Source organism: Ctenocephalides felis, unplaced genomic scaffold (assembly GCF_003426905.1).
Source record: "Ctenocephalides felis isolate EL2017-DRISC unplaced genomic scaffold, ASM342690v1 CF-g0.4_SCAFFOLD_01492, whole genome shotgun sequence".
Lineage (NCBI taxonomy): Eukaryota > Metazoa > Arthropoda > Insecta > Siphonaptera > Pulicidae > Ctenocephalides > Ctenocephalides felis.
In genome coordinates this window covers 39,765,484-39,793,471 of record NW_020537646.1, presented here as the reverse complement: position 1 = coordinate 39,793,471, position 27,988 = coordinate 39,765,484, and the positions used below count along the sequence as shown (strand labels likewise).

Genomic DNA, 27,988 nt, shown 5'->3' with positions numbered 1-27,988 from the left:
ATTGGTTGCGGTTGGTACTTCATATTCAAATGTTTATTTGTTTAAACAATTTACACAAATAAGTTTTTTCGTATCACCATTCGCAATATTGTCATTGGCAGTAAAAGTACATATCAGTAATACAGAAAATATTATTACTAGAAAATCGTGAAATAAATAATATTAGTAGTAAAAGAAATATGTACATATTATTTATACTTGTTTATCTATGTCAGTAGTAGTTCATGAATTTAAACTTTTATTATTTTTATTTCTCAATCATAAATATATTATATTCCTTATAATTTTCATCAATCAAAATCAAAAATCTAAGAAAACTTGTAAACAATAATATAACCTAAAAAACCAATTTTGAAAACGAATCGCCGATGTTGGTACACTTGTGTTTAGTTGGCTGCTCATTATTATTCAACTTCACGTTATGGTATTGACAGTAGAGTAATGTCATATAAAGAGCTCTGCGACATTTTACTAATAAATGTCAAAATGACAATACGTATGAAAGTGAATATAATTCCGGCGTTCTGCAGATTTTTGATGTGTATATAGTTATATTTCAATGCCACCGTATTGAATTATCTTGTAAAACGTAGAGAAAATATCATTCATCCAAGTGTGTTAATTTTTAGAATGAATTACCAAAAGTTGTTCTCGAAATTCAATTATGTGTACACCGACACTGTGGAAGAGAATTATTACGAAGATATCATAACACAAACCGACGATCAAAATAACAAAACAGTAAAAGATGATAAAACATATACAAATTACGAGATAACACAAACGACATTTAATAGTGAAAATAGTGAATTGCTTATCATAAAAGATTGTGCTGAAGTGCTTGATAAAGAACTTGAAATTAAGCAAGAAATTCCAGTGCGTGAACTATCGCCAGAAGATGTAAGACAATTTTTCTTATTCTTATTGCTATAAAATTTTAAATAATTATTGCTTTAGATATATAACATTCACTTTTTACTACTATTAATGCAGTAAAATCACATACATAAAAACAATACGTAAACAAATCTAACTAGTAATGCAGAACGTGATTGCACAATTATTGCTATTCAACTTATGATTCATAAAATTAGCTATGCCTAACTATAAACATGCATTATGAATTTTCTAAGTACTTATTTACGTATAGTTCATTTAAAATGCTGTTAATGTTTATTACCATGTTGCAATTAAACAATAATGCTAACTACATTACATTTGCGTAAACAATTGCATTTAAAATTATAACAATTGATTCTAAAGTAAATACACTTCAATGATGCTTTGCGGAGGTTAATTTAAGAATTTAATTACTGATGTCAATTTTATTTATATAAAATTCGTATATATCTTATAGTAAGAAGAAAATTATCAAATTATTATTTTGAATGTCGAATGTTTTTACACGATATGAATATTGTTTTTAAATATAAAATTTTATTGTTATGTATATTTATTTCGGTATTTATGTATGAATAGTCAAGCTTGCATTTTTCAGATAGATTAAGAGTTATTTTTGTTGAAATATATAGTGAAACTAGAAACGACAGTAACATGCAACCTTTTTTGCAATTGCATTTTTTATTATATATTTGTCTATTAAAATTATATATTAAGCGTCCGACATATTTTGTTTGTGCAACTTTTATTTCTTAATATGAGTTTTTAATTTAATTTTTTGTTGTTTTCCAGATTTGAATATTTAATGTGCAAATTTTATTGCACTGGTATTAAATTTAAACCATTTTTCATCTAGCTCTTGATTTAATTCAATTATTGATTTTAATTTATTTCATTTCAAAGAATTGCTAAATTTTTGTTGAATACATTTGTTGTCGAAAAGTGAAATTGTTTTGTTTCATTTTTTATATTCTTTTACTGTATTTGTTAATATTGAAGATATTTTAAAAATATTATGTACGAGCATAGATAAAAGAAGGGTACATGTGTACGGGGATGTATAATATTTATACAAAACACTATTTGCATCTACAAAAATGTAATTTAATGAAATATTATATGTATATGGATTTTGAGCAAATATTTAAAAACAATATAATTTTCTCAATTATTACAATGATAATTTTATACAAATGAAACTGACATAATTTAGAATTATGCAGATGATGAGACAAACCATGGCTTCAATACATTTTCAACTTTTTAATGTCTTTCTTAATTGTTTTAACAATTTTATTTTATAAATACTTAACTGATATTTTCAGACTACAAATTAATATGCAATATTATGTAGAACTATGCATAAAAAATCGATGTATCTCGATGAGGATCATCGTTTCTCAGTTTTGTGCGACTATCGCCCGAGCCGTTTCTTTATAATTTGGAAAAAAGTGTCCGTTCACATTTAAGCTCATACTACCGAATCGATTTAAAAAAAATCAAAAACTGTTCGAAAGATATTAGTTGGGAATGATACTGATTAGTTTTAGGTCAAGGGCGAGCAACCTTTTTAACCCGCGGGCCAAAATTTTATGGCGGGCCGCACGTAATTTATATATACTAGCTGACCCGGCGAACGTTTAGCCACAGAGAATATTTTTAGAAAATCATTAGTAAAAGAAATGACTAACTAATTCTGAATGTATAATTTTGTGGTATATAAATGAGGGGCAGCTAACACAAATTACATTGATAATTTACCCACTGCAATGCTGAAATACTAACATCCATATTTGAATTATGCTATGCTATGCTTAGCGAAAAATTCAGTTTTCTCTCAAAAACAGTTTTATCTTCATATATAATATTAAATTTCTATTTTTTTTTTTGCTAGAATTGCTCCTTCTGCAACACATGTACCGTTAGGATAAGTCTACAAATCAGTTTTTTATCGGAATTAACCCTTTCGTTGCCAATATCTAAGAATTGTTTTTAAAATGTTGCAGCGGACAGATTGGATAAATTTAGGATTTTTTCTAAACTCAGAAAATCTTGATCGAATTTCAATTAAAAATGTTCACAAAAATGGCGAATATAGTTAATTCATCGATCACCAAGCTATATAAAAAATGATTGGACTACTTAAATGACTATTTTATAATAATGAAAATTTGGAGTTGTATGTAGTTTTCCATTACGCATTAAAAAATTAAAATAAAGAACAAAATAAATTGCTTTTTCTTTTTGAATAAAATTGAAGCTTTTTCATAAACTCAAAAGTCTGAACTAAAATTAAGTCAAAAGATTTATTGACTAAGCGCGGGAATAATGTAATTGCAATAAAATTGCCACAAGAACAAAAATTCAAAATTAAAAAAAGTATTATTTTATATAATTACGAGTGTATAAGTGTTTATAAATATTACTACAAAATAAAAACAAATAGTTAAGCAGAAAAACTAATTTACTTGAAAACTTTAATAAAAAATTTGGCACTGCTTTTTTATATAAGCTGATCAGTATCAACCGTTTTTTTTTTAAATTTCGTTCTTTATTTTAATTTTTTAATGCGGAAAGTAGCAACGCGTATGCAGTTTTGCTATGTTTTACTCAGTTTTGATAGATGGCATTTTTTTATGAATTTCATGGTTGAAATTAATACAAGTCCACATAAAAATTTGTCTCAATTGGATGTGTGACATGTGTTTTCAAATGTAATAAATATACAGTCAAAATTGGGACACAAAATATGGAAAAACATTTAAAAACTGGCACAATCTTCAATCTAGAATTTTTTCTGAATGGATTAATCATTATCCAGCGATTAATTATTATCCTTCTCTTTTGTGGACCTGTGTAATTGTTCGCACACATACGTACTTCCAAAAAAAAATTATCATATTTGATTTGCGTTTTTTTTTCAGGGCGACGTTAGATTTATAAAAAAATTCGATGTTTACTGAAAAAATACAATTTTTAAATCTGTATTATTTTGCATGCTATATTATTTGCATGGTGAATAGTGAAGAAAACATTTACATGAAAACAGCTGTCTTGTTACCTTTGAACATTTGAAATCACAATTAAAATTTGTTCACATTTTTTTCTTAAATATGAAAAGCGAAACACAAGATTCTGCAAAAGATATTATGATTTATTACCAGAATTACGAAAATACTACAATTGTTCTTTCATATCCAAAAACAATTTATAAATATCGCCATTTGGGTCGTATACTCCTTTAAGCATTGCATCACCATTAAGCTAACGTACTTTAGTATTGAAAAGCACATTCACGATGATTTTACCCTCGCGACTTTATAAGATTTACTTATTAAATTATTTTAAATTTAGAAATGCGTTGTTGCTATGCTCTCGGACAAGTTCTCAATTTTTCTTGCAATTAATTAATATTTATTTCATCAGGAAATGCATTTTTCTGCGAACAACAGTTTTTACCAGTATGTGACTGATAACAAAATTAGTTCTTAAAGCCGTATTTGATAAAATATCTAGAAAAATAATCTGTAGTTAAAAAATGCTTGGCGGGCCGCAGAAAAGCATCCGGCGGGCCGCATGCGGCCCGCGGGCCGCGGGTTGCTCATCCTTGTTTTAGGTGAAAATCTTAATAATCATACTAAACTATTAAAGTCTTAATGCAAACTCGAAACACTTTTGATCACTCATAAATTAATTCTTTTTTTTTGATGTTACTTGCCACAAGGCAAAATTCCAATACTAACTAGTTTCATTCACTTTTTAGATCATATCAATATTTTTGGTTCATTTTCGAATACAGTATTTTGCCGCCCTTGTAGCAGGCGTTTCTGAGGTTGGAAACCACGTGTGTAGTGTATTCAAAACAGGCATATGTATCATAATAATAAAAGTAAACTTTAATTATTTTAAAGAAAATTATGTTATATAATATTATATATAATCATCATATATAATTATTATATATGATGTTTTAAGTTTCAACTTTGAACTTCTTGATAATTAACTTTCCACAGGTTAAATTATTGTAATCGCAAAACAATCGTAAATGATTTTTCTTTGCATATCCTTACGTTTCGTGACCTCCTGAAGGTTTTGGCATACCTCAGAAAAATTGATATATGTGTGTCGTTGTACAATACAATATATTGCCCACGATTTCGAAAGCGCGGATCAACCGATTTCAATTATTCAAAAAGCATTCGATACAAATTAACGAGGAGACCTGCTGATTAGTTTCTGGCAAAGGCAGGTTCGGCCGATTCGGAAATACGGAGGAAAAAGTGCAAAATTGTAACAGTTTTTGAGAGAATGAAACATCTGATTAGAATGATAAAAACATTCGATTTATACTGACGGGAGAGATCTGCTGGTTAGTATTTCACAAAGGCTGGTCCAGCGGTTTCGGAGATACAGAGCACAAAAAATAGCAGTTTTTAAGACAATGGAGAGTTGCATTGTCTTGGCAGTTTGGAAAAATTATTAGTTTTTCAGATATTTCAAAAAAAAAAAATCTCTTAAATTTCAAAATTTAAAAAAATATATATAGAAAATAATTTTGATTTTAATATTAATTCTATCTAAAATTTTCACTTTCTCACTTATATACTCGAAGTAAACAATTTTAATTTTGTAATTTAGTTCATTCTTAGAAAATGAGATAAGGTTCTCCCTGATGCATGGCAAAATATAAAATAAGGCTTTTCATCCTAACTCGGCAATATATATGTATATACATGTATATATATATATATATATATATATATATATATCATTTAAAAATCGTCGTCACCTAATTTATAGGCTCTAGATTTTCTCTATAAAGTTCTAATAATGAAAGATACTTCACTTACTTTATAGGTGCGAAAATGAAATTTACAATATTTTCTCAAGAACTTTATTATATGTTATTTTTGTATTTTATAATAAAACAATTTTTATCACCTTGCTCATTTGTTATAATGAAAGCTTTATTTCTGTGAAAACTTTTTTTTCATACCCGGGCATCCAACCACTGGGTTGACATTTGAATTAGACAGGCTAAAGTAAGGTGACTATATTTGTTTTTAAGTCAAAACCGGGACGGCAATTGCACAAATGCCATTTAAAGATTTTTTTTTTTATATATATTTTTTAACAGCAATAAGAACCTTACGTCCTATGAGCTGTTGGGCTGAAACTTCTCCTTACTTCGTATTTACTTTAGATGGTAACCCAATGGTTAATCCATCCATATTTGATGATTTTTGTTATTAGAATTAATCTAATAGGGCTGACATTTTATTGGTACAGCAATGCCGGGTGAGGGCTATTTTCACTTGGAAACATATTGCTATCTATATTTCCAAGTGAAAATCGTTGTTACTGCTGCCTGACAACAGGCTGCTCAAAGTATCGAACGGGTATCGAACCCGGGACCTCTGAAACAAGTCCCGTCGCTCTTAACTGCTTACCTACGGGCGAGCCCATTTAAAGATATAATAAAAAATACATTTTTTATATGAATCTTTTTTTTTTTTTTAAATTATTATTGCGGACTTTATATACGATATTATATCATATCTTATATTTTTCGATCTCATACTTTTGGCTTTTGAGCCTTGTATAAAATTCTATTCCACTTTCTTCATAATTGATTGAAAAAAATAGCACTTGTTCGTTTGTTTTCATAATTTTTGGTAATTTATCTATAAAGTTACTACCAAAAATTTGTTGATGTTGATGTTGAGTATGGAATAGGTGCAAATATTAGAAAAAAACTCTTTTTATATATCGTAAATATTTTGTATATCTTAATTCGGCCAATAACCGACCATGACTTATAACGATTTAGAGTCATATTGTAAAATGTGACAAAAAACTTATCATTGAAATAGCTGATATCTATGATGTTGACACGCACTTATCGTTTTCTTATGTAACACCCCATTCATAGATTTTTTGTACATATATTTTTATATTATTATATATAATAATAATATAATAAATATATTTATTAATTAGAACTTAAGGACTTTATAGATGGCCACCCAAACAGTTGACCTATCTTTATGAGGTGAATCTATTATTATAGTTTCTGAAAGACAAATAAGTTTTTTTTTATTGATGCAGCAATACTGGGAAGGGTTGTTTTCACTTTTTCCAAGAAACTATAGATCTGAATATGATTTCAAATGAAAATTAGGAATATAATACCAATGCAAAGAAAAAGGACCCCTGGTTTGCCTCCTAACACCTTAGAACCTCTTTAATTTGAATATAGTATTCATATTAATATTTGTTTTAAGTTTTTAAAATAATTTAAATTTTTTATTCATTTTCTCACAAAAATGGCAAAATCTGACTCATACTCGAAGTATAATTGAAAATACTCACAAAAAATTAAATCAATTTTTTTTCCAAATATGTATTGGAAAAAGTCCTATGTGAATAAAAAAATAAATTGGGTACACCCTTTGATAATGAAAAAATCACACACACACATACTTTTTCCAAATTTGGTCTCATTCGATTCAGAATGGCTTGAAACGTCAAGAAAACATAAAAGTAGCAAATTGCATTGTTTGATGAAAACATAAACTTCTCCTTTGGGAAGTTAAAAATGTGGACAAGCGCTTTGATGAAGAAAAAAATCTACCCATAACTATAGAAAGTTATAAACTTCTCAATAGGGTTCAATAAGATGCACTTTTTATTTAATAATGAAATAATTTGAATTTTATATTATCATAAAAATTTGATAAAAATACATTTTATGGTAGTAACTTTAATTTTCACTTATTGGAAACTTCGGAAATTTGCCTTGGGAAAATAGTTATTCAGTACCTTTTCTTGCTGTAACCAAAAAGTAAGTGGTTTTCTTTTCTTAATAGAAAAGATAATTGAAGATAAAATAGAAATTAAGATAATACATTCTTTATTTGGGAACCCTATATTAATAGAGATCTATTCATCTAAATATTCAAAAGTGTAATAATATTTTCCAAATTGAAAGTCTGCTTTTAGAATTATATAGGATTTTTATAGTTCTTATTAATTAGTAAAGAAACTCTTAGCTGATTTATTTTATATGCTTTGACACAGTTGAACCTTTGTGCAAAAAAATGAGCTTTCTGTATAATCAATGAAAATTAAATGTTTTTTGTTACAAACAAACACACCAACTTTTTCTAACCGAAATAATAAGACTTAAGTGTACCGAAATAATAAGGACTTAAATTAATGTTAAACTTTAACTATTGTTTGTGGTTCTAGAAGTTTTTTTATTTCCGCTATTTGATATCTATCTATAGTGATTAGGACTCATTCGCAATGGGCTGTTTTTTATCATCTACGATAAATAACAATCTTAAGATAAATAAAATATTTCTCAATATTTCATGATTGAGTTTATTTTTGGCTCATTTCGTCTCGAATGCTATATCAAAGTTTAATTTTATAATACAATATGCGATGCGCATTTAGTTATCGCTAATAACTAAAGAAAATATAACCTGTAAGATTTATTTATGTTTTATGAATCATACTTTCTTTTGGAACTTCATCTAAATTTATGGAGAACATGAGATAGAAAATCTTCGAATATTCTATAATACATTATATAATTATTAATTATTATTTTCGACCATAATACTTGGTTTGTATAGAAAATTGCTCTTATCTCAAAACAATTCGATGTATTGGAAATTAATTCACATTTTTAATAGTTTTGAAATTTTCATTTGTGTAATAATTTTGCTTATCCAATATTTCATGATAAATTCATAATCATACTTATACTTATCAAATAGTCATTACTTTTGTTTCTATGCTGATTACGAATCTCATTATTGGTATTTCCTAAATTAAGTACAGATGAAATAACACAGGTCCACAAAAAATAGTTCTTTTGAGTGTGCGACATATGTTTTCAATTTAGTTTTTAAGGCTGAAAACGAATCTAAAGACACAATTGGGTGTCAAATGGTAAAAAATTGAAGAAGAATTAAAAAAACGACAAAGTCTCCGATCTAGTAATTTTTCTGTATAATCAAAATCTTATTATTTCTGTCGTTTCCTAGCCCTTTTTACATTGAATGACTATTGAGTTTCAATTGAGTTTTTTTTTAGTTTAGCAGTAATTTGTAAACATATTTCCTTCCTATTGTCCCTGGGTATTCTGCAACCATATTTGCAATGTGAATATTTGAAAATGTGTTGACATACTCCTGTATCCTACAAAAAAACTTAATATAACATTTTTATATTATATTATTATTTATATTATATTTGATGTTATAAAAAAATAAATTAAAACTAGCTGTAAGTGGAATTCTGTCTTGAGGCAATTATGGCATCGTGCCTTAAGGCAAATTGCTGGAACTTCCCGTACCGTAACGAAATGTTTGAGGAATACTGAATGTTTTCAAATAAATTATTATAAATATTGTAACATTGTGTAATATTTATAAGAATTATATAAACTGAATTGCAGAGTTGAAATTATTTGTAAAGTATATTAGAACTATAGTCAGAATTAAAAATAAAATCTGAAATATTTTCGATATACAAAAAACTAAAAAAAAAAAAAAAAAAAAAAAAATGGAACAAAATTTTTTTATCCAAAATCAATTATTTTGTTAAGACAAGCAGAAAGTTCTTTGAATCATTTAAATCGGACGCTTAGTTCTCTCAAAAACTGCCATTTTTTACATATTTAGCTCCGTATCTTCAAAATAGCTGGGCCTGCCTTTGCCAAAAACTAATAAACACTTCTCCCAATCATTTCTAATTGAATGTTTTTTAGATCATTCAGTTCTCTCAAAAATTCGATTTCTATTTTCTGCACTCTTTGCTCCGTATCTCCGAAACGGCTGGACCTGCCTTTGCCAAAAACTAATCAGCTCTTTTCCCTATCAATAGGAATCGAATGCTTTTTGAACCATTCATATCGGTTGATCCGTGCGCCCTGAAACGTGACTGGAAATTTGTATCCATACATACATACACACACACACACACACACACACATCCATTTTTTCTGAGGTATGCCAAAACGTTCAGAAACCTTCAAAACGTCGAGAAATGTAAAAATTTTCAATTCCGATTTTCGGCCCATTACAATAACTTACCCTACGGGAAGTTAAAAAAAAGAAATTTTAATTTTGAAAAAAAAAATATTAAAAATTGCCTTTTCCAAAAACTAATCATTTCTTCACTTCACTTCATTTTATTCGAATCGGATTATTTATTTCTCTTAAACTGCCGTTTTTTACACTTTTAATTCCTTATTTCTGAAACGGTTGGGTTTGTCTTTGCCAAAAACTCATCAGCACTAATCCCCATAAGTAGGAATCATGGATCTAGGATTTTGAATCATTCAAATCGGTTGAGCGGTGCTCCAGAAAACGTTGATGAAAAATTGTAGCCACACATATATACACACACACATATCCTTCTCTTCTAAAGTATGCCAAAAACCTCAGAAACCTTTGAAAAAAAAGATATGCAAAAGACGATTACTATAACTTATCTACGGGAAGTTAATAAATGTAGAATTATATATGTTTGATTTGTTTAGTTTTTAACACTTCGTAGCGTAAAAACTTGAATCAGAAATAAAAACTTCTATGACTGAATTGAATAAATAAATTTGATGGCCCCAGAATTTTTACTGCATCATATAGATCTGAAGATTGACTACGTCTATTAATCAATACTAAAATAAAAATGACATTTTTCAATGTATTATTACTAATAATATTACTCTTAAGATTTGGTTATTTTTAGTATGTAATACAGGTAACCCCCGTACAACACGATAGTTACTTTCCAGAAAACTAACAAGGGACAAAGAACTAGTACAAAAAGAGGGATTACATCATGATTTTATAATAAATATTGTTACATTTATTCATTTTTTTAGAAGTAATATACATTACTTGAATCATGATCCTCTTTTTTGCAAGATATCCTCATCCTCTGAGCAGTTTTCTATACTAGCTTCAGATCCATGCATTATTTTTTACTTGCTTTTAGGAAAATGATATTATTGATATTTATATATTTAACACGTGTAAAGTAATCTCTATTAAACTTTTACGCTTATTTTATTTAAAGATAATCCTAGAATTTTTTTTCGATAGAACGTACGCGCTCTAATAAAATATATGAGTATATCAAATTTTATCTTTTGCACTAGTTTCATCACATTTATTGATCTATTGTACCCTTTTCATAGGTTTTACTATATTTCTTGTTTCATCAAAACTTTCCTCAATTCTTAAACCGTGTTATGCGAACCCGAAGGTACCGTGTTATGAGGGGGAGGGTCTCAATTCTTAAACCGTGTTATGCGAGGTTACCTGTATTAGGTATAAAAAGCTATTCATCCTACCTCCTCATTAGAAAAGAATCGTGGCGCAATATCTTTTTTTTTTTGTGGACTTATATTGTCCTTTCAATATTGCCGCTGCTACGTAAATCAACTTAATTCATTATTTTATCAATTTAATTTTATCCTGGAAAGGGTAGTTGTTTTCGCCAGAAAATCTGATTTTTTTAATAATATATTTTTTTTATATTTTAAGACATTCTGAATAGTTAGTTAATAGTTTCACGCCGAAATTGAAATAAATGTATGTGTATCTGAGCCAAAATTGGATCTTCTTCTCACCCGTTTTCTCAAAAACTTGTTAAGGACTAGGGTTGAGAGAAAAGAGCAAAAACTTTTGTCTACGTTTTAATAAAAAAAATTCATGAACCGATCATAAATTAATCTATTGATTTCTTATTGACTATGTTGATTATTTAAAACCGTTGGAAAAATCAGGCTACATGCCTTAAAGCAAAATGCTACTTACGCTAATTTTAAATGTGAATTGTTTAATTATTACTAATATTCTAATGCTTATTATAATATTAGAAATATGCTTTGTATCACGACCTTGCAATTTGTAATTCTTCGTACTTTTATTACAAGTTTGTTTTTCTCTTGAATTATAAAACATCAGCGACTATTTAAATTTTTGTCTGGATAAATAAAAGGCATTTGTTGTCATTGCCTAAACTTATAGACGTTGATGTGTCTATCTTATCAAAATCCATGCATATTTGCATACCAAATTAGATTAATAATTATATGAGTGAGGTGCATAGCAATGCAACAGATATATCTTCTAGAATACTTTTTATGAAAAGTATTAAAGTACGAAAAAAAATCTTCCTTTAATAGATTTTTATTTATTGCAGTGTATGCACTTTTTCATTTTAAAATATAATTGTTTATGGATATATTCACGAAAATATTTATTTTTTCGTATACAATGTCATTTGCAAACATCACGACGCGATTCTCTGTTATAAATGAAGGACATTGCTTTTCAAAATAAAATCGTTATTGTCTTACGATTTCTTTAACCTTACAATAACTTTAACCTTCAATGCACTCTTGTACAATGCCTTGTTGTCGTGCAATTACAAATTCTATTAAACTTATTGCATATTTGTATCAAATTCAAATGTAGTGATGATTAGTTTATACATTTTTGTTACATTAATTAGATGTAATTTGAATTTTGAGAACACACTACTTTTACAATTTAATTAAAAAACTAGTGGGACGCATGGCATCGTGTCTTAAGGCAAATTGCTGGAAATTCCCGTACCAATTTTTTTTTTTAAGATTAACATTTTTGAAAAGAAAATACTCTGAAAAATTAGATTTTTGGGAAATTATAAATTTTTGACAAAAATTTACTTTTTTCTGAAAAAAAGACTTTTTGAAGAAAAGTGTATTTTGAAATATTTTGGAAGTTCTGAACATTTTTTCAAAGCAATCGTACTGCTTTAAGTACCTAGAGACGAAATATCGAAGCGCGTAAGCGCCGCGTCTCCGTCTAACGGATGAACATTAATACAGAACCCATAGGAACGTAAACAAAATTTATATTTATTGTTAAAATCTCTATAAAATATCTGATAATTTGATGTGCATATGTCTAATGATCATTTTTGACCGCCAGATGGCGTTTTTTTTACTTTTTTCATTAGATCTCCGAAACCGCTAGACCTGCCTTCATGAAAATTTGATCAGTTCTTCATTTTGCCAATACAAGTAAAATGAAGGAATTTTTTAAATTATTTAAAATTGGACGCTCCGTTTTCTTAAAAACTGAGTTACCATTTTTGGCACTTTTTGTCTCCTATCTTCGGAACGGCTAAACCTGCCTTGAATCGAATGTTTTTTGAATTTTTCAAATCGGTTGATTGGTGTTCCCGAAATTGTCGACGAAAATTTGTATCCGCACACACACACACACGCACACACACATACATCCATTTTTTCTAAGGTATGCCAAAATATTCAGAAACCTTTTTACTTTTTTTACTAGATCTCCGACACCGCTAGACCTGCCTTCATGAAAATTTGATAAGTTCTTCATCTTGTTAATACAAGTAAAATATTTTTTGAATTATTCAAATCGGACGCTCCGTTCTATTAAAAACTGAGTTACCGTTTTCGGCACTTTTTGCCCCATACCTTCGGAACTGCTAGACCTGCCTTTGCCAAAAACTAATCAGCACGTCTCCTTATCAATACGAATCGAATGTTATTTGAATTATTCAAATCGCTTCATCAGTGATCCCGAAATAGTCGACAAAAATTTGTATCCGAACCCACATACACACACGCACACACACATACATCCATTTTTTCTAAGGTATGCCAAAATATTCAGAAACGTCTGAAACGTAAAGATATATAAAAATTTTCATTTTCGATTTTTTTGCGATTACTTAACTTACCCTACGAGAAATTAAATATTCAAACAAATTGGTATATGCACAATAATTGTAATCGTTATAAGTTTCTAAATATTTATTTATGGCGAGGTAGAATCTTCGCTAAAATACTAGAATTTTAAAATTTATGGGAACTGATTCTAACAATTGTAAGAGCACAGGTTCTCAAAATTATTTTTATCACTGTTGTTATTTAATGCTTTTTCTTTTAGGAAGTTTATTGAACCCCGATACAGCAAGAAAATTCGACGTTGAAAATTTCATGTTTTCAAGTCATTCTGCATCGTTTGCGGAACGATTCCTCAAAAAAGGCTGAATCGATTTAAAAATTCGATGAGGTCTCGAAAACTCAAATTACAATTTTTTTCACGTTATCTTAAACAATGCTCAATCATTTTGAGAGATGGCAATCGCGCTATTTAGTCTTTGGCGAAATCGGTCTGTGTCTACGTAATTAACTTTCTTCTACAATATTGATGATTATGAGTTTCATGGTTTTAACAAATAACTTAAATTGTTTAATTGCAAAAAATAATTCAAGTTTAAGTTAATGAACCGAGTCAAAAGTTGCTAATTCGGGAAGTATTTGCAGCTTGCCTTATAGCAGTTAAGCAAAATGCCACTTGCCGCCAAACTTGTAATTTCTAATTCTCAAAGAAAATTTTAACTCTTTAAGGACTTGCGATGATCGATCGATCCATAAATTTTCGTCCACAATTATGCTAAAACTCCCGAAGCGATCTTGAAAACTCAAAAACTCTTCGATAGATATCAGATAGTGTTAATTGGTTAATTATGTTTATTGGTAAAGATCGGCCGTTCATTCGTATTTATTCTTTTTTTATGATTATGAAGAAACTTTGTGTGATGATAGGGGTCATGGTTTTCACGAACATCTAAACACAATGGGCCTACAAAAGGCTGACTATAAAAGTTCATTCTGCTTATTATTACTTATTTTTTACTTATTCATAGCTGACTATAAATAAGTTTGGAATAATAGGCTACGTCAAATATTTAAAGTTGAAGTTTTTCAATTTTAAAAGTTGTTAAATCAGATTTTTTATTGGTTGACGATTATTCTCATATATACGGAAGTTCATGCAACTTTTCTTAAGGCAAAATTCCACTAATGAATAGTTACGCGATTAATGTTAATAAATAAAATATAATTGAATAAAATACGATTGGCCAAGCCGTTTTTATGCTTGTGTATATGTGAAATACTAATGAAATAAGCAGTAGCAATTATATAAGATCTTATAATTTGAATCATTTTCAATGAATTAGACTACATTTTTGTTTTTAAATTTTTTTAAATATTTTTTATTTAATTTATTTTTAATTATTCAATCGTAGGTACGCTGGTTCTACAAAGCCGTTCAAGACAAAGTATGGCTCGAATTCTCCGGTTACGATTCGCTCCGAATAGAATCAAAATATCGAAAGATTTACAAAGAGAATATTTTGAACCATGACTGCGGTGGCGATAATAAAAGCGATTTAATTACCAAACCACCGATAGCCAACGAAAAGACTGATGCCTCTGCACCAAATACAGAAACGACAAAACACTTATCGAATGGAGTAGTCCGACACCAAGAAGAAGACCAAAAAATATCTTTGGACATTATTACAGACAATAATATTTTAAGTAGTACAATTAATAGTTTTAAGAATACTGAACCGCATGATGCGACTCGGTCAGAAAATAGAAAGAGATCAAGTGCTGACAAAGATGAATCAACCACGGAAGATTTTAGCAAAGAACATGTTTTCGATCCTGAACAAAGGATAGTTGTCAGAGGAGGTAAATTATATATTATGATTTTTTTGTTTCAGAGTTAAAATGTAACCTAATTTATTTCTACTTAGGCATGTATGAAGTTGATCTCCACTTCATGACATGTGAGTCCATATATTGGCCAGGAGAACAGTGCCTTATTACGAGGTAAATTATTAGTTTATCATAAATATTAAGTAAAAAAAAGTATGGTTCAAAAAAGAGATATAATGATTTTCATAAAACCAGTGCAATTCGTCAATAGTGATTATATTTAAATATATATTCGGTTTTATATAATTTTCTACACAAATTTTATATATAGGGGAAAGTCCCCTAGTGGCGGATACCTAAGGTTATTTATAAATAATAATCAAAAAGTATTTTACGAAATGTTTATTAAATTATGATTTATGTTAGATAACAAAGTTAGAAATCAAACTAAATTAACAAAACCGCAATCTTTTCTAAAAAATAATCAATACTATGAATCAAACTTTGGTATAAAAAAATCTGATTTTAAACAGTGGCACCTAGTACCGGACATTTCAAAATAAGCTGCATTGATCACATATGTAGTCATCTCCACATTTTCGAATGTTTGCACGTTTGTCTTTGACGAATATTCTTAGATGCAAAAAAATCACTATTTATCTACCCTTTTGGCTGGGCCACACCGATGCTCTCATTCATCATTAGATTTTCATTCTTTGACTAGGAAATACGAAGAATGGGAGTATGTAGTGACCGTAAGCACTCATACAGAACAAATTTGAATAATTGCAATAAATTAAGTAAATTCTCACAAAAAATATCAATATGTGTACTGTCCGGCACTAAGGGACGACTTAGTGTTCGGAGCTAAAGGACAGACATTTTCGTTTATTTGGTGGCACCTACTAAAATTGGTTAAAAGATCTAATAATATTCTACCATTTTACGGAAAACAATCAAGTACAACTTTCATCTTTGCATACGACTCAAATGCAAATGCATAAATATGCTAGAATCACTTCCATTGATATTTAGGTGACGCCGTGATTTTGCGCCTAAAACAGGAAAGGGTTGCTCTCACCGTGGCCGTGTGCGTAACAGGCGAGACTTGGACCGTGATCCTGTACCTGTGTGCCTCCCATGCCCCCTTCACTTGTATTTTGATATGAAGAGATTTATACTCGCTTAAATAATACGTGTTAAATAGAGTGTCCGGTGTTTGGTGCCGTCCGGCGTTACGGGACTTTCCCCTATATCCAGATTTATCGTCTTTTTCGCTATGGGGTTAAGTTTTAACAAACAGTCGGTGTTTGCATCTTAAAGTTTGAATTTTGATTTTAAATCAAGGAATAACATGAAAACTTCCATTGTGGAAAGGAAACTTATCAGGTGCAAGCTGATTATATTTTTTTAGCAATGATTTATTTAATTAAAAGCGTTTTAATAATAAGTTCTTCAATTTAAAGATGCATTAACACTGAACACACGTCTAAAAACCATGTCTTAATTATTTTTTCTATTTTCAAATGAATATGTTTAATTAATTAAATAATTAATTTAACTTATGCTAGTTAAAAATAACAAATTTATAATCAAGTTAATAGAGAGTATGTTGATATTATTTAATAATCATTAATTCTATATCGACCTACTATAGTCATGTACTAATTACTTGATGATTTCGACCCATTTCACTACAAAGTTTTCCAAACAAAGTTGACTATGATACAAGTATGATACTAATGCTGAATCTATCGTCATCAATTTGGTCAGTGGCTTGTTCTTCGATAAATATTTTAGTGTTGGTTTTCATTTATATTTTAATTTACCTTTCATTGAGATCAAGATAAAAAATACTGGACTATTAGTATCATTATATTTCTTGATTCGATAATTTGTCGAATTCTTTCATGACTATGGTTCACAATGCTGTGTTCACCAAGATTTATTTATTTATATACAGCACTAATATTTTTATGTTACATGTCACATTCTTTAGTCTCTAATAATAATTCAAACACTCAAATATTTTTTATATTGCAGAGGTATTTATTTTTATGACGCAACATGGCAACCCTTAGAAATGGGGGTCAGTTTGGAAATGGAAGAGCATCACCAAAAACTATTCAATGGAAAATTACCATCTGAATGTACGCCTGACGGAAGCAGTAAAGGAAATCCTATAGGTTAAAAATCTAATCATTTACTCGGTGTGTTAAAGGGTTTGATTATTAATTAATAATATGATAATTAATTAATATTACAGTTATCCATACGGCGCATTTCACTGATTTTCACATAGCTTGGTTGTCACCTGATGAGATATATTTATACTCGGAAAACGCTCCCAGTAAAATTGTAAGAAGTGTAACGCACAGACTTGGTTTCCAAAAATGTGAGTTTTAATAATGTTAATAGAATTTAATGCGGATTAACGAAAAAATGTAGACTTTGTAAAAGTTTCCAAAAGTCTTCATATGAATCTTTTGTCTATTATATTAAAGTTGTCTCATCTACCCTTTTATAAAGAGTGATCATTTCACAATTGATTTTATCTGTAGGTAAATGGAAATTGTATATACATTCTGAAAAAATATACTTTTGCAGTATTAACTGATTAATTAAAAGGTCTTTTTATAATTATCAAGTACAGCTCATTTATTGAATTTAGATTATTTTAATAAACGTGTGTCGAGCTTTTATATATATTTTATTAATATGGTTATTCATATTTGATACCATAGAATGAATTATTTTAACTTTTAAATTTTAAATATACGTATAAATATAATGGTGCATTATTGGTTTATTCGCATTATCGTTTTTTTTTGCAACGAAAGATATGAGGACTTAATGTACTTTATATGGACAACTTTTCATATCACATGTAATTAATCATGCCAGATTTAAATTAAATTTAAAAACATGCAATCAGAAGAATTTGTCCATTCAATAGCGCTCAATGTACAACGTGGAAATTGTAGGAAATTTGTATAGAAATATCAATACTGGCAATAATTTTACTTTGTTGAATTTTGTTTAACCCTCCATCGGTCTGCGTGGTCTGGCCAGACTTTTTTCGACTTCAATTAAAGAAAAAAAATACTTCTAGTAATCCTATCGACTTGAAATTTCTTGACTTTTCCTAAAATTTCATTAGCTGTCGATCGATGAAAAAATCAGGACGAAAAAATGTACAGAAGGATAATTATAAGGATATTAACTTTTTTATACTTCGAACGGTCGGAAAGGTCTGTCTAGACCACCCATACATTTTGTATGAAATATACGCTTTTTGATATATGTAAACCAGTATTTTGTCTCTTTTCATGGTATTTTCTATTCAAACTGCGTTGTTTATATTCTTTGCTATGTGTTCTAACATGAATGTTAGTATTTTCATGGCGAGAGTTCCTTGAAAACCTACCAAACTTATTGGTAATCGCAAACACTGAAAATCGGATGAGTAATGCACACATTCATTTCAAAGGCGCCGAAAAAGAATAAATATTGTTTTAAAGAAAAATTAACAAAAAAGCAACGATTTTTTTATATTTTTTGATTTTTTTTATATAATCGTTAATATATAAGACGCCAGAAACTCATTTATCCCATATAAATGCATGTAAAATGAATGGTGGTCCAGCCAGACCTTTCCGACCGTTCGAAAGTGAAAAAATATCCGACCGACGGAGGGTTAAACTTTGTTAATTCAATACTCTTATTTTTTCTCCGAGTATGCATTATCTAAAGTTTTTATTAAAGTATAATATCTTTAGTATCTATTGATAAAACAAAACAAGAGGTAGGTGCACATTAGTATAAGATATTTTATATCATTGTGGCGTAAGTTAAAAATTTCACTATTTCAAATTTTTGAAAATATTTCTATTGCAGGCTGCGTTTCTCTTTCATATATGAGTTTTAACCTTTAGAATTTGTTACGTTTATGTTATTTTCAAATTTCTATTTTTAACTGTGTGTTGACTTAAATTAGTTTTGTTTTTGTTCTCGAAATGAATAAATATTAAGCAATAAATACCGATTTTTGTCTATTTTTCAATGTTTACGTATTATCATGTGGAAAGCATTGACCATATTTTTATAAACACTTAAAGAATTAGTTCAACCATTTTTTTCTTTGATTTTGTTAATCTTATATTATGAAAAGCTATCAATATTAATTATAATGTTATTTGTAATGATATGAATTTCATTTATAGCCACTGGATATCGCATAAAACGGGGTTACCGCGTTCCAGCCACTGAGTCCGATCAGCCGCAATCCGTAACGCACCTAGTTTTTGTTATTCATGGTATTGGACAAAAAATGGATGCCGGAAAAATTATTAGAAACACTGCAGCGTTAGTTTTTTTCATAATTTAGATTATCAAAGCCTATTATATTTATTATTTATAATGTTTGTAATCTATAGATTTCGCGAAAGTGTCGACTGGCTCAAGAATAAATATTTTCCATCAGCGAACCAGAGGGCGGAATTTTTTCCTGTAGAGTGGAGATCGAGCCTTAAATTGGACAGTGGTAAATATACAATAAGTTAATATTAATAATAATAATTAATAATGAAAAAAATATAAAATAATCAATATTAAAATAATTGCATTTCTTAAGTAGTATTTCCAAGACATCTATCACATATAACATAATATAATATAAGGGCCATTTGTTTATTATTTACAAAAATATTTTAATTTCTATATCATTATCTTTTTGCAGACAATACTAATTTATGTATTTTTTTTACAAAGTGGTATGAATCTTGTAATGTTTATAACATCAGTATTATTAACTATCATTTTTTAATATTTTTTAAAATGAATAATAGTTTATGAAATATTTTAGTTCTTCTTATAATTTAGGTTAACGTTGTATACAGTGCTGTAAATATGAATTATAATTCAACTGGTAATACCTAATTTTTTTTCAGATATGGTGGATGCAATCACACCATATAATGTGATGAGCATTCGACATTTATTAAATTGCAGCGCAATGGATATTATGTATTATACAAGTCCTTTGTATGGAATGGAGGTACAACTATAATATGATTTATCTAATTATTATTCTGAGCAATTTTTCTGGATAATATTAATAGTTTTGTACATGTTTTTATGTGTAAGTTTGCATTTTCAAGTATTGTCAACATGTGCTATAGTCATATAGACATATACCTTACAAAATAGTGCAGGGCTGCATAATCATATTTAAAAAATTGAGTTTTGAGCTTTTATCGTGATAAATAGTGAGTTTGATATATTTGAGGGTTTTTTTGGAATATTAAAAACATTTTTGGACTTATTTTAATTTATTGTAAATGTTTGGTACCAACAATAATTAAGGAAACGTGCTAACTACGTTAATTTTTATTTTTTTCCTAGGTTCAAAGAGGTTTAATAGAAGAATTAAATAGGCTACACGCAATGTTTTTGTTGCGCAACCCTACATTTCGAGGTTCTGTGTCAGTACTTGCTCATTCCTTAGGATCCGTTATTTTATACGACGTTATAACGGGATATCAGCCTGGAGTCTGCCAGAGAAACTGTGGCAGCAGCGTGTCTTCTAAAGTAAAGTTTTGAAATATATTAATTATTGATGAACTATTTTTATAACACTTGTTACATTCTCAGGAGCCGACTCCAGTAAGCCCACTATCATTTACAATAGAGCAACTTTTTTGTCTTGGATCGCCACTGAGCGTCTTCATTGCCTTAAGATTATCCGAGCCATCTAGAAAAGAAGTTCTTCCACCTGGTCTCTGCACAGGTGGATTCTATAATATATTTCACTTGAGTGATCCTGTAGCCTATAGGTAAATTCTATTATTCAAAATTCAATAAAAAAACATTATTTTTGTATTATTGTAAATAATTAACTTTTCATTGTTTTATACAATCAATTTCTTCCAAAAATCATCCGATTGTTCTGAAAATTCTTGGATTATTTTGGAAAAAAGAAAAACTTAATCGGGCTCTCAAATTTCCTGATGTTGAGATTATAATATTGCACAGTTTAAGATTAATAATACAAATATGTTTTTGCTTAGTTTTAAAATAATTTGGTTCATAAATTTGAACTTGGTATAATTTTATTTTAGGATGGAACCCCTGTTATGTAGAGATTATAGAAATATTGCTCCTCTAATGATACAGCCCTATACTTTAGCAGTTGCTGGAGATGTAAGATATGGGGAAATGCCTCTCGAAATGATAAATCGAGGTGAAAATAACACTTCTAACTCCTCTCCAAAGGAAGCAGCACAAAAGGAATCGCAACCCACAGGTAAATTATATGTAATTATTAGAAAGAGTTGGGTTTGAATTTTTAATATAAATTTTCATTAAAATACCTAATGAATTAATTATATCTGAATTTCATTTTTGTGCAAATAACGTATACTAATAACCTAGATTTTGCTATTTCAATTTGTTCATAACAATAAGTTTTTGTTGTGTTTTAGTCAATTTTTTTAGCGAAAATTAAGCAAATTTGAAGAATTTGATACCAATTACCTTCTTATTAACATTTTGTATTAACAATTATATAGATGATGTTCGTATGTACATAAATATTTAAGAAATATTTGTACTTATACAAAATTATTTACATATTTTTGCTTATAATATTTTCGTAAGATATCTTACAATAAATGGATTTGTGACACTTTGTTATAATTACATATGTTTTGTACACAATTCTTTCAATCTTTAAGAAATTTAAATTTATAAAACCACAAAATCATTGAATACGATTGATTATAAAAATTATTTACAAGGAAATCAAACATTAAATTTATTAGTTGAGCTGAATTGTTATGTTCTGACTCTTATCCAAACGTTCAGTAAATCCGTTTTAGTAAATAAATTTCGAAGCAGTATTTAAGTAATCCAAGATTGCATTTAATTATCGTGAATATTAATATCCAATACATTTTCGGTTCCCTGCAAACTGTAATCATGAAGAATGCGGAAGCGAAGGTTCGAGTCCGATACACGCGCCTTATAAAGGTACTTAGAGCACAAAAAAATAGTAGATATTCAATGGTTATTGCTTAAATAACGGTTGAAGTATAAAAATGCATGAATGACATTTCAGCATGTTGTATGTTATCAAATTCTCGGTGGTATGTCAAGTTATTAGGTGTATAGGAATTCTATTGGTTTTGTTATCTTATTATTTTTGCTACATTATATAGAGCTTAATATATATTGAGAACTATGTAGAAGTCTAGTAAGTAGTGTATCTGAATATAAATCATTTTTACAAAGAAAATTGATGATTGAAAATATTCAATTTGCTTTGTAAAAAAATAAATTGATGATTAAAAATCAGCATCATCGATGAATCATTTGATTTAGCTGTCATTTATTTCATTTAATTGGTATTGCGGTTAATGGCTCAATGAAGTATATTTTTGGGTTCTTGATAATAGAAGTAATATATAAAACGTGAATTCTTACCTACTCATCCCGGTATTGGTTTTGAGTTCCGGTTCAGCAAAAAAACGTTCCGGGTTCCGGTTCACGGTTCGGAAAAACAAGCCTTGTTTGTAATAGTACGTATAAAAATTCGTAAAAAATTAGAAAAAAAACAGTATTTTTTTAATAAGTCAGCCAATTATTATCAGAAATAATATTTAGTTCTGGAACGCGTTTTTGTCCAAAAAGGAAATCCTCTACATCACTACCTCTAAATTGCATTTTAGGCACATTCTCTTTGAGAAGAAGCTATAAAATTTGAACATTTATATTTATATGCCAATAATATAAACCTCATTTTTCTCTAATTTGTTTTAATGTTATAATAGCTTGATTGACCATTTCTATAAACTTAGCCCGTTATATTGACTTTAATTTAACTTTTAATCAAGGTTTTGTCACCTGAAAAAGGCAATAAAATGCTTTTATTAAGTAGAGTAAGTAGGACAGAAATGGACTACGTTTTTATTTTTGGTCGTAAAATGGTTAAAAATAAAAATATTTTTTTTAATATTTTCTTTATTTGCAAGGGTATTCCAAAATGAAATTTTTTATTATAGCAGATGCTTGCAATTATGTTTGGAAGTATCTCTTTTTTTGAATTGCAAAAAAATGTATTTACCGTGTTTTCCGAAAATGTAGGGAGATGTGGGCCACCCAAATTTTTATCTAATTGAAAAAACAGTGACTACAACAATAATGTTATTTTAATGTCTGAATAGAAGGAGTAACAAAGTTGGAATGATAAAATTGCTGAAAAAATTTTTTTTAATGTTATTTTAATGCCTGAATAGAAGGAGTAACAAAGTTGGAATGATAAAATTGCTGAAAAAAACATTTTTCAACATTCAAGAAAATATTTTAGGCGGAATTGGTGCCCGTTGTTTCAAATGGAATGGTCTGTTGCAGTTGCACTCGATGGAGTTTTTTCTTGTCAGCTTTTCCGGCATCAGTGTCTCATTTGAAAAAACTGAAAACTTTATTTTTTTGTCTTTTTTCACAGTTGATTGTGGAGGATTGCTCTTCTTGGAAACTTTTACTGGTACTTGCGAATTTTGCGCTGTGCTTCTTCCGCCGCGACTTTTAAGAGATGTAATGATGCGTTGAAAGACGATCTGCTAACGTTGGTAACAGCAAAAACAACACGCTTCGATATTTTATTTATTTTTACTTTGTTTATAGCAATAATCCATTTTTCGCTCACTTCTATCTACAGACGCCTTTTTTTGCATATGCATTCCACAAAAACACAATGTAAACAATCGGCAAAAATCACTTTGCATTTTAAAGATTATATTTCTATATAATATATTACATATTTACTTGAGAATTTCTCGTAAAAATTCGATGACAAATCACGTAAGAACGAGAGAAAAAACTTTTTCGGCCAAATTCTTAGTGCGTTCTTCTGTACAGTGCGAGTAGGCTTATAACCTCCAAATGCGCTTTAAAATTGCGCAAGTATCAAAATATGACAAATATGTGCGCAGTTCGACATACATGTCACTAGTCTTAGAGTTATTCGGGTGGTCCACTCCAACCTGTGGCCCAGGTCTGTCCATCGCACCCCACTATATATTTTTTTAAATTGCATTAAATATAATAATTGCCTTTTTAGAAAAAAAACAAATAAAAATCAACGAAAAAAAATCATTTTTATTCATTCGCGGAAAATTTAATTTTAGATGTTAATTTATGCATGAATGTATATTATGAGAAATTTCCCGTTGTCATTTCATACCGCACTGCCCAAATAGCTATATTTAAGCGAAAATATAAGTAAAATGGGATATCACTACTGCACGGTATCAAGGTGTCCTGAAACCGGAAGCCATTACTCCACGACTCCCTGGCTTAATCAAATGTTAATGTGCAAATTTATATAAGGCTGATTTATATTGTAATCATTGTGATTTTTAGGCGCCGGTGGTTCATGGCGAATATGGTCCTACGTGCGTCCACCTTGGAATAAATCGGAAACACAAACGGCAACTTGTACGGGCAACGAAACCAATGCTTGCAATAGCGCCAGTCCGGAATCTCAGCAAACGATGTCTTGTGAAAATCAACCGGATCCAGATGCTGGTGCAAACGCTACCGACGTTAGATGTGATAAAGAAATACAGGAAAACGCACAAAATCATTCGAACGCACATTGCTTGCCAAATGTTGACCCGTCAATTAAATTGACAAACAGGTAAATTTACTGAGTCAATAAATTTAATAAATAATTACAGTTTAATGTAGTATTTAAATTAATTTAATGAAGAATATTTAAAAGCATGAATGATCACAAAAACGTTTTTGTCACGGTGTATCACAGTTGAATCTATATGTTTCTTATTTACTTAGACAATTAACTAAATTTTTTTCATTTCAACATTGAATGTTTAAAATAGATCCTAAAAACTGTGATTAAATAACATTATTACATTACTTAAGCAATTTTAATTAGAATCTATGTCAAGCATATGTACGGTTTGCGTTTTGTAGGTAGCTATTGATTACAGGGACTAAGATAGAAAAACTCATTTTTTTACGATTTTGATCTTCAAATGCTCCAATGGGCCAGCGGTGGCGAAATCGGTTAGAGCGTGGGCTAGCAACAACTAGTCCCAGGTTCGCTGGTTCGATTCCCGCTACCGCCGTAGCCAGACATCAGGCAGCTTTGATGTCAAATTTCCACTTGGGGTTATAGATCACAATATAATTCCAAGTGGAAATCGTCCTTCGTGGACGTAGCTGCAACATCCAATCACATGTTAACTATTAGACGTAAGAGCTAATATCAAAAATATCCCACACATAAGAAAATGGTAAATTGATGGATTGCCTCTCATGAAATAGGTAGTCATAAGTCTTAACCAACAGCTCATAGAACCTATGAGAGTTCTGATTGCTGTTCAAACAATAGCAAAAAAAAAAGTTCCAATAACCTTATACAATAGTCACTGTTGGTGGTCCTGCCTTTCGCAAGATAGTTGATGAAGATCATTACTTGTGAATCCCAAAAAACTGACGGCGTTGCCTTTCTCTGTCTATTCCACTCGGCTAACTGTCTATTTGACTCCGGAGTGTAGTGGTGAAGCCAGGTCATATCCATGGTGACATATTGATGCAAAAACTCAGTTTTATTTTGATTGTACAGCTCCAAATACTCTTACGAAACATCAATTCGTAATGCTTTTGGCCAAATGTGAGTTTGCGCGGCACCCATTTAGCATAGAGGTTTTGCATATTCAAATATTCGTGAACGATATGTCCAATACGTTCCATTGATATCTTTAGAGTGTCAGCTATCTCAAGCAATTTTACTTTTTTGTTTTTCTAAAACGTTTCGGTAGACGGTGGGGTCTGATTATTTAATCAAGGCCACACCAGACTTATTGAGTGACGTTATATTTAAGATATTATAAGTATGTTTGAAGGACATCAACTGGATTTCTATTAATTATTTTTTAGTGAAAGCGAAAACTATATTTTCGAAATAAACAGTTGAGCGTTTTACCTAAATAGCTAAATCTCAACTCTTATTGATTAAGTTGATTATGTGTACATATCGAGGAGTTCATGCAACTTGCCTTAAGGGGAACAACTAGTGTGAAATTTTGAAAAAATCGATTTTTGTTTTTTTTCATATTTCGGTAGATTACACCTTTAAAAATAACATATTAAAATTTCAAATCGATATCTCAAATAGTTTTTGAGTTACAGCCATTTAAAAAGTATACATATAGTATAAAGTACAACGATCATTTTATCTTTGAACGCGTTTTTCTCGAAACAGCATTTTCCGAATTTGCTGCAGTGATTACTCAAAAACGAATGAACCGATCACTATCAAAATTTGTTTACATGTTCTGTATATAGTTCTCCGTAAAATGAAATATCGATTTTTTGATCGGATCAAAAATCGAAATTTGGCAGTCGAAAAACGACCAAAATTTTGGGTAAAATTCGACTTTTTTTTTAAAACGCCGCCATTTTGTCAATTTTTGATTTAATTTTTTTATCGTAGTTCACTTTACAGACAATATTATCTAGTTTAACGAGAATTATTTTTTTTTTTATTTCATCCACGTAGAAGGCCGGAATCACTGCAGCAGTTAAGGGCCTTTTTTTTGTCGCGCCGTTGGAGATCGACGATAATTTAAAAAATATTTAATTTCTTTTTTCAAAAATTTTACTATGTATTCTTAAAGCATGTATAAATATATTTCTAAAATTTTGAAATGATTGATAAAGTAATTTTTGTAATATAAATTCCCAAAAATCACCTTTTTTTAGGCGGTTACACTAGTTGTGCCCCTTAAGACAAATATGCCACTTTTTACAACTAGTTAGTTATCTTCTTGGTTTGGGTTACTATTGATGTACTTCATTGTGGAATTATTTCATGTGGAATCTTTTTTTCACAGAGTGGATTATGCAATTCGTGAAACTGGCTTGGCTATGAACTACTGGTCTGCTATCACTTCTCATACGAGTTACTGGACAAACTATGATGTGGCATATTTTGTCCTCAGCCGCCTCTTCCCTGATTTAGAACACCAAGCCGAAAGGAATAATACTGGCAACAACGACATGTTCGACAGTTTGCCGGTTTGACAGGAAAGTATAAATCGTTCACATTTATTTTATGACTTCGGCGAATTCATGTAGGTCAAATTTGCCAAAGTGTTTTTCGAACATATGCTCGTGATTAGTTTTTAAAATTTATTTTAATAAAATCAGAAATTTAGGTCGTATTGCATACCATATTAAAAACCTACCTTAAAAGGTATTTTTATATAATTGTGCTTTATCCAACTTGGTTATCTTGGTGCTATATATTTGTTTTAAAATTACTTCTTTTCAGTTTTATTCCGGCTGTGATTTTAAGGCTGTCCATTACCCTAGTCCAAATATTATAAAATCTCAGCAATTTGAGACTAAACGCAATTTTTATCACGTTTTGATTTATTAATAAATAAATGAATAAAACTAAACTAAAATAGAATTAATATTATATTAATTTATACTAAAATAATC

At 29.4% G+C, this 27,988-nt stretch overlaps 1 protein-coding gene across 2 annotated transcripts; it reads left to right on the top strand.

Moving 5' to 3' along the window:
- The first annotated feature begins 474 nt into the window (after positions 1-474).
- Positions 475-27,691, top strand: LOC113369937 (phospholipase DDHD1-like). Of its 2 annotated transcripts, XM_026610563.1 has the most exons (14): positions 475-900; positions 15,040-15,490; positions 15,556-15,631; positions 17,501-17,643; positions 17,724-17,852; positions 19,681-19,822; positions 19,894-20,000; positions 20,407-20,513; positions 20,861-21,046; positions 21,110-21,291; positions 21,577-21,761; positions 22,442-22,486; positions 24,878-25,154; positions 27,376-27,691. In XM_026610563.1, exons 1-14 carry the CDS (start codon positions 631-633, stop codon positions 27,563-27,565), a joined length of 2,490 nt encoding a protein of 829 aa, XP_026466348.1. In that variant the 5' UTR covers positions 475-630; the 3' UTR covers positions 27,566-27,691. The 2 variants fall into 2 exon arrangements, with proteins under 2 accessions (XP_026466348.1, XP_026466349.1); XM_026610564.1 differs by lacking the exon at positions 22,442-22,486.
- The last annotated feature ends 297 nt before the right edge of the window (positions 27,692-27,988 follow it).

Excerpts from the sequence above, each read along its gene's own strand:
- LOC113369937 (XM_026610563.1), top strand. The coding sequence starts at position 631 with ATGAATTACCAAAAGTTGTTCTCGAAATTCAATTATGTGTACACCGAC. Across the intron at positions 17,853-19,680 it reads CAGACTTGGTTTCCAAAAAT|CCACTGGATATCGCATAAAA; the intron begins GTGAGTTTTAAT and ends TTTCATTTATAG. Across the intron at positions 21,292-21,576 it reads AGTGATCCTGTAGCCTATAG|GATGGAACCCCTGTTATGTA; the intron begins GTAAATTCTATT and ends ATTTTATTTTAG.